Below are 8077 nucleotides of genomic sequence, written 5' to 3'. Positions count from 1 at the left end.
AGATAAAACAAAACAAGATAAAAATCAGTGTTTGTATTTAAATAAAGTAGAGCAATAGCATTTGTCGCATCAATCCATCCATAGTGAAATTAGTAAAATATTGGATTTCATCATGTGTTTCAAGATCAGGACCAGAAGACTAGATAAAAGCAAACTTTACATTGGAAACAATGCAAACATATGTTGTTACAGAGGTCTTTACAAAAAGAGAAAAGAACATGGCCTTACCATATCTGATTAATATTCAGAATATCTAATATATATATTTTTCAAGTTAACAGAAAATACCTATTTTCTCTTTAAACCTGAAATAAATCAGTATATCTAAAGTATTTGGTATTGATATCAGATCCTATGATTTAAGTATGAGAACTAATATGTTTAAATCAATCCAAAAACGACACAGGGGTCACGGTTTCGTGTCTTTGAACCAGCTGAGACTGGAGAATCCCAGATGGGATCCTGAATACAGAAATGTACTCATTCTGATCATTAGCACTTAGAAGAGGTGTTGTGACATTTTTTTAAATTTACTTTATTTTACTGATTTAAAAAGAAAATGAAAAAGGCACAGCAACAGAAAGTTGTTGAGTTAAAAAGTGCTTTTTAAAAATATATTTCTTTATATTTTGTTATGTCAATGAAACTAAGTGTCTTCAAACTTTTTCTTTAACTTCCTACCCTTAACTCTGAAAACCACAAAAGCTTTTTTATTTCAGCACTGCAAAAATAAAATTTAAATGAGGCATAATTCAGGCATAAAAAGCAAACCGTCATTTAAGCTCTTCATGGTGCAGCACGGTGGCAGCACAGTAAATCACATTGACTGCAATGACACAAAAGTTTCAGGTTTACTTGGGTCATCAAACTTTAATGTCTTGCAAAGAGCTTTTACAATATTTGTCCTTTGTTTCTACACACAGCATCGAAAATGTACAGTGATTGGGGAAAGGGTAAGAAAGACAACTCCTCTTTAAATCTTGAAAATTAGAATCCATAATTAGAACTAAAGTAACTATGTCAATAAAACAATTGTTTATTATAAAGAGTCAAAGCAATCCTCTCAAGTAACAGAATTGTAATCTTACCTGTTTATGAGATCATCTATGGAAAATTTCAAGAATTTTAAATTAGGTATAACAAAATATCTCCATACTTTATTGTACAGGAAGTTGCATCATATGGGATCTCTGGAGTGCTTGTCTTCAGGTTGTCATTAATCTGATAGGTCGTTGCCTTTCTGTTTTTAAAAAGTTTCAGCCCCAGATGTTTGCAGGACCTTCTGAAATGTTGGTCAATGGACCCGGAAAGAAACCTGCCTTTTTATTAGCCCCCAGCTGTAGTTTACAATACTGCAATGTACTCATGTATTTGTTGCAAAATAATTATTCAACTTGTGTTTAATCAAGTATTTAGGAAAAGAGACCCCTTTTTCCATTTTGTAATAATTCTTTACCCTTCATACTATTGCACTGTATGATGACTTTAAATAATCAGCAGGTTGGAGCTGCTGGTTGTATGCGCTGTACTGCCATTACATGCTGGGGAGAATCTTGTACTGACGCACAACTCTACAACAATAAATTGTGATTGTGTAAAACAAAATGCCCAAGGAAATTCTCAAGCAGTTTTCAAGCCCAAAGATGAAGACATTGCAAATCTCCTTTGTCTACAACTTTTTCTGCAATGTTTATTTTAATGTGATATAGAAATGAGGCTAGTGATTCCTGAAATTCCCAGTTGCTCACATTGGTTTCACTTCTCCTATTGTGCGAAAGAGTTGGGATAATTGTGAAAAAATGTACACTTAGTAAACTTTTTTGTATATTTAACTCAGCAAGAAGGTCCATTCGTTTCTCGTAAAGGCTTACAAAAATGTATAAAAAGTTTCTTCTTAACAAGGTTGGGATTATAAACTGAAAGGCTTAAATGCAAACTGTAAATTGCCCCCAGCTGACAACTCTGCTGCATGACTATTGCTCTTGTTTGTTCTTGTAAATTAGTAGCGCTCAATTAATTTATTTAGCATTTTGTGTGGATTCTGACTAACACTGCCTTGCAGACATATTTCTGCTGCACTTTATTCGCTAAAGCCTACTAGAGTGCATGGCTCACCTGAGCAGTGGATCTCTAGAGCTCCTCAAAAGTCACCTTGAGCCTTCAGGCTCCTTGTGCCATTTTCTATTTTTCAGATGATGATTGGAACAGTGAAATGTCCAAAGCTTGATATATAGTTTTTTGGTTGTTGTTTTTATCTGTTTATTGTCTTCAAAAGGATGTGGTTAAACTAGATTTCATTAAAATGTTACACTTTAATTGAAATGCAAATAGGATTTATAGTTGTACTAAATGTTGAAAACGTGTCATTGCCCTGATCTGCCATTCTGGACTTTTTGGTTCGGATTTTTAATTTTGGGTTCTCATTTATGCTTTTTTTTTATTCTGTGTTGTCAAGATTTATATCAGTTTTTGGATTCTTAGTTTTACTCTTCTTTGTTATCTCTTTTCATTATTTTTGGTATTGTTTATTCCTTAGTCTAGCTTTAGTTAATCTTTCTCTTATCTTAGGTTATGTTTTCCATGGCTTCAGTTATCTTTAGTCCCTTATCTTATCCTCTAGTTTTCCCCTGGGTCATTCATTATTTGTAGTCATTAGTTTTATTCCCCTTTAGCCAAAATGTACATTCTTTTCTAGTTACAGTTATACTTGTTTTTCCCTGGTTACAGTTTGTTGCCCCCTAGTGCCCCTTTCCTTTCCCCTTATAGTTCCCCTCTAGCTGTTTCTGTCCACCCCTGCTCCCAATTAACTGATTACTCTACTCTTTGTTCTGTCTTTCATATATACTCCTCCTCTGCAGATCCTCAGTGCTGTATTCTCTTCATTCCCTGATATATGTTTCTCCCCGGTGTCTCCTAGTTTTGGATCCTAAGTTCCCTTTCAATTCAACTTTACAGTCATGTGTTACCCTGTGTCAGTCTGTCACACAAAATTCCACTAAATTACATTCATTGTGATGGGGTTTAACAATAGATGATGCATCACGCATGAATTAACGCTTATACTAATTGTGTTAAAACTTTTGTAACACATTGGGGGTTATTATTTACAAAGCATACTTGCAACATTTGTTTGGTGTAACCACGGAGAAGTAACAATGAGCCATACTGATTTTATTGAAGTTATTTTGAGCACAAACTGTTGAGCACCCAACAGGCCAGACCATCTGCTGCATTAACATTTTGCGTATTATTCATAACAGCTAAGGGACAGCGCTCTGAAATGAATGTTACTAAATAAACTCTCTCCAACAAAGTTTCAAATGTGTAATATATTGTTTTTTTTATTATTGTTAGCCACTGAACAGGTGTGTCTGTGATCTTTGCAGATTATTTAATTTGAAGAAAATCAATTCATTCTTTTTATTTTTGGTAAATTTACTTTGTTTACTTAGTAACCAAAGGGAACAGATGATGTTTTAACAGTTTCGAGTTACCAGAAAACTGAAGAAAACAACAATAATTACAATGTGGGTAATTTACAACAGAACATTGCTCCTGCTAACACAGCTTCAGACTAACTCTTTTTCTACAAACATCCAAACATGAATTATTTAATACACAATTTGATCATAATGCAGCAGTGTATGTTGCTTGTCTCCATCTTTGATCTAAAGTACAAAATCTTCAGACTGTCTGCCTTGCTGTTGGAAACTGCATTATTTTGAGATTTCATTTTAAAATATTGGTAAGGCCTTGATGATGGTGTAAAAAGTTTCTGGCTTTAAAAGTCTGTATGGAATTTTTTTAGAACTTAAGTTCCAGTTGAACAGCTGTAAAGCTAATGATGAGCCTTACTGGTGTCTAAGGACACTCCTGAGGAAGTCCTCAAAGCGTGGGGCAGCAGATTGGTGGACAGCATCTTCCTTGGCAGGTTCGTCTGCAGCATCTTCTTCATCTGCGATGGGTTCATCAGCAGAGGCGGCAGGTTCGGCACGGCGCAATCGGCAGTTGAAGTCGTACTCAGGGTCACAGTCGGGATCTGGGAGAATAATGCCGTCCTTTCCGGGTTTTGGAGCCTCTATGCTGGCAGGCGGTGTGAACTTTCCACATTTTGGATCATAAGGATGACAGAAGGGTGCCTCTGGAGCCTCAGAGCCAGGCTTGACTGGAGTGCAATCCTTGTCATAGTGCACATAGCAGTCGTAGCCTTCCTTGGTCTTGCCACGGATGCCAAGCTGGTAGCGGACCTGGTTGATTGATTTCATTTTTTTTTTTTTTTCAAAACAAAACAGATTTATAACTAAGAAAGACATTAAAAGTATTCAGCAAAACTAATTTTTATTTTCTTACATATTTTAATAAGCTTAATGTTAGCATGACTATTCAGGATTTTCAAGAGAAGGTATTGAAATCTAAAAACAGGACTGGATTCAGACCTGGTGCTCGGGCAGTTGTGGCGGAGGCCTGCGCAGGGCAGCAGCAGCTACCAGTATGCAGTACGGGTTGGTTCGTGGGTCACAGTTCTGACTAGCCGAAGGAGGTGCATGCTTGGGGACGTACTCCAGGACAGGTTTGGTGAGGCTAGAGAGCCTTGAGGCAGTCAGCGGGTTACAGCCTGTATCAAAGAGAGGGTTGCAGTGCTGCTCTTTGGGTGCCTCCCTAGCAGCAAGGGGAGAAGGAGCTGCAACGTTACTGACACAGAGAGGATCCACTGATGGGTCACAGCTTGGGTACATCAGATGGTAGAAACCAGTGGGGGCCTTCTGCACCAGAGGGGGCATACAGTATGGGTCATTTGGGTCACATTTCAAGGCAGCATAGGATGGAGACGGACCCAGCACTGGGCGGTACCCGAACGCTGCTCTTAGGTGGTACTGCAGGCATTCGACGTCGTCAGGTTGGCAAATTCTGAGCAGTTCGGACCTCTGCTCAGCGGTCAGGAAGGGCTCCAAAACAGGACCATAGTAGTAACCAGCAGGGCCCTTCAGAGGCATGGGCAGCATCGGGGCAAGGATGGGGGCTGGTACCTTGGCTGGAGCCGGTTCACGCACGGGGACAGCAGCTTTGGAGGACATAGGGTAGAGGCAGTATGGGTCAATATAGGGGTTGCACATCCTGACAGGAGCAGACTTCAAAGGTGCAGGCATGACCACGGCGGCTTTGGGCTTGCTGGTATGCTCAGCTATGCATTCTGGGTCATCAGAATCAGCACAGGTTTTGTAGATTTCACTGAGGTGTTTGAGGTAGTGGTTAAAGGTTGGCCCCTCCTCCGACCTGTGCTTATTTTGCAAATAGGCCAGATACAGACGATCCAGATCCTCCACCTGAACAACAGGGGCAAAAGCAGCTCAAATTACCATTGTGATTGGCCAAACAATTTACAATCCACTAAAACAGGATTTAAAATAATTCTTTTTGAACTTTTTTTATAAGTTAATACATTTTCTTTTTGATCTGTTCTTTATTCAAAGCAAAATGCAGAGATATGACAGCTATAAACCCTGAAATCTTTTAAATATTTAAAGATGATAGAGACAGATTAATATCTTCATCTGAGTAAGATCTGAGCAATAAATCATTTGCTGTTGTAATCTGAACTGAATAAGAAGGATGAAATATTCTGTGTAAAATTATTCATTTAGTGCATTTAATGGAAAAAAAAAAAAACAGTATTCTCATATACAACCAAAGTCGCAAGTTGATGGATTTTTAAGGGATAAATTAGGCACTTCATAATGTTGTCCAGGGTAAAAATAAATAATTGATGTTGAACTCACCCCCTCCTGGTTGTGGGTGTCCATAAAGTGCTTGTACCATGCCCAGAAGTCAGGCACACGTCTGAACTGGGGCACTGCCATGACTGGGACATTCCTTCTGTTGCGAACCAGCTTTTTCAAGTTGGCCATGGCCTCTGCTTTCACATCATCAGACACTGCTAAAGTGGGAGAAAGCAAAATAAACTGATATTAGTTATGCTAGTGGTCTGATCAATCCTGAAAGCATCTCAAATATAAGATCAAATGGTACCAGCAGCCAAGGTAACAGTGAAGTTATTTCTGTACATAGCTGTTTTTTTTTTAATGGTACCATGTGAATTAGTGTCCTGTGCTATATGGTTGTGCAATCTTACGCTAAATACCGATAATGTCCAAGTAAGCTACGCCATGAAAGGAAATTTCCTTTGCTTATAATTCTTTAAACAAAAAGAAAAACTTTGAACAGTTTAACCTTTATTGGAGTCTATCTGCAATGTTTAAAGATTAAGTAATATACTATGCTAAGCTAACACAGTTTTTACGCAAAGCAGTCATAAATGTTGGGCCATATTAAGCCGGTCTTGCACTGTGCGATTTTTTCAATCATTGCACACAGCTACAGCTAACACTGTACGATGAAACTGCAGGGTTTCGTCGTACAGTGTGAGTTCACAGCTCACGATGTATGTGCCGCACGAACGCTCTGATGCGATCTACCTGCTCACACTGTACATCTAAAAACCACGTCGGACTCGGCTCCGCAGTGAAATGGAGCTACTCTGACTCGTCTATCTGGAAGCCAAACTGGTAGAAGAGGAATGTGAAGCTCACTACAGTGAACCGCGCTGCCTTGGCAATTTGTGAAATTTTGTGCTGAAAGCCCTAAAAAGAAAAGGCGACAACATATTTGGACAAAGACATTGCACCCCCGCCACGCTTCTGTGTTTACATCTGAGAGGATGAAGAAAAAGAAGATTCCTTGTTTGGGCATGCACACTGAGCGAATTACCCATGATGTACAAATCGGCCCGATCAGAAAATTCTCGCACAACTGGAAAGTCGCCCCACAAAGGGCAAAAAAATGCCCAGCTTTAGCATGTTGCAAGGGGGGTTTCCAATTCATCCTCTTCAAAAGACAGACAGTTTTGATCTAGAATTGATTTAATCAGTTTATCATGGTGCACTTAAAGGTCTTCACCAAGGATTGATTCCTGTCCACTCATTGGTTTATAGATCTGCACTTTAAAGTTGTAGGGAAGCAGCTGTTCCAACAGATGCAGTTCCGAATTCTCTCGAGTGGTGCTTGACTTTACACAAGTGAATCAAGTGAACGTGTTGGAAATTTATCAGGGGGGGGGGTGCTAGGTTCGCAAGCACGTTTGATTGTGGCTGTTTTCTCAGAAGCATCTTGCTAAGCAGTTAGCAACTTAGTGCTAGTAGGTTCCCTACTAGTGCTAGTAGCATTTAGAAACGACACTGTCAAGGAACGCTATGGACAGTGGAAACATGCAAGAGGAGGAGAGTTTTGCGTCGGATGTCGTGGGTGAGTCTCCTCCATCATACATTTTTTATTTAGAGGAGGAAAGCGGGGACGAAGATGTTGTGGAAGAGGACGCCAGGGCGGTAGAAGCTTTATTTGGTGTAGAAGGCTTACAGCCGTATATGTTTGAGCCCTTGCCTCGCAACGCTGCCAGTTCTGTTAGCTCTATGCCTGCCGAAGAAACAGACATCCATCCCCATGAACACTGGGACGTAACTCCATGGTAAAGTAAAGGATTCTTATTTCAACCGATGCATATATTAGCTATGACATATGAATCAAGATTTTATGACCGAAGAAATTAGAATGACAGATGACATTGATATGTGATTGGCCGAATTTGGATGTAAAAGCTGACGTATAACTAACTGGCCTGCATGAAATAACAAAGAAAAAAAAAAAAGATTTTACGACAGGATTTTTTTTTATATATAATTTTTATAACTTTTGGGATAATCTGGTCTGATAAAAGTACATTTATAGACATGTTTAAGCCAGAATGATTTGAAATTTAAATATGACTTCCCTATGACTTTAAGTGAAGACATTTGAAATGTTACCTTGATTCTGTTTCAATATAGTCAAATAATGGTTTTTACTGAGGTGGGGAATAAATCCTTCTCTTACTTTGCTCCATGGTCCTGGAATAATTTGCAAAACTTGCTCCATTTAAATTATGTAGTCTCATTGAATGAATTTAAGGCCATGTTAAAATGTCATGTAATTCAAAAATGTAACTGCCCTATGTGACCTGTCTTTTCCTCTATGTGAGATTTTGTCT

General features: G+C 38.8%; 1 protein-coding gene across 1 annotated transcript in view; it reads right to left on the bottom strand.

The window, feature by feature from the left end:
- Window positions 1-3588: 3588 nt before the first annotated feature.
- LOC107102919 overlaps window positions 3589-8077 on the bottom strand; it is a 9128-nt gene continuing 4639 nt past the window's right edge. The window contains exons 4-6 of the mRNA XM_015402382.1: window positions 5778-5935; window positions 4437-5324; window positions 3589-4247 (exon numbers count right to left, since the gene is read on the bottom strand). Coding sequence (XP_015257868.1) covers window positions 3852-4247; window positions 4437-5324; window positions 5778-5935 — 1442 coding nt within the window. The 3' untranslated portion in view covers window positions 3589-3851. The remainder of the gene's footprint in view (window positions 4248-4436; window positions 5325-5777; window positions 5936-8077) is intronic.

The sequence above is a fragment of the Cyprinodon variegatus genome, unplaced genomic scaffold (assembly GCF_000732505.1).
Source record: "Cyprinodon variegatus isolate N-32 unplaced genomic scaffold, C_variegatus-1.0 Scaffold1341, whole genome shotgun sequence".
NCBI classification, from domain to species: domain Eukaryota; kingdom Metazoa; phylum Chordata; class Actinopteri; order Cyprinodontiformes; family Cyprinodontidae; genus Cyprinodon; species Cyprinodon variegatus.
The sequence above is the reverse complement of the archived record's forward strand: the minus strand, read 5'-3'. Positions and strand labels throughout refer to the sequence as shown.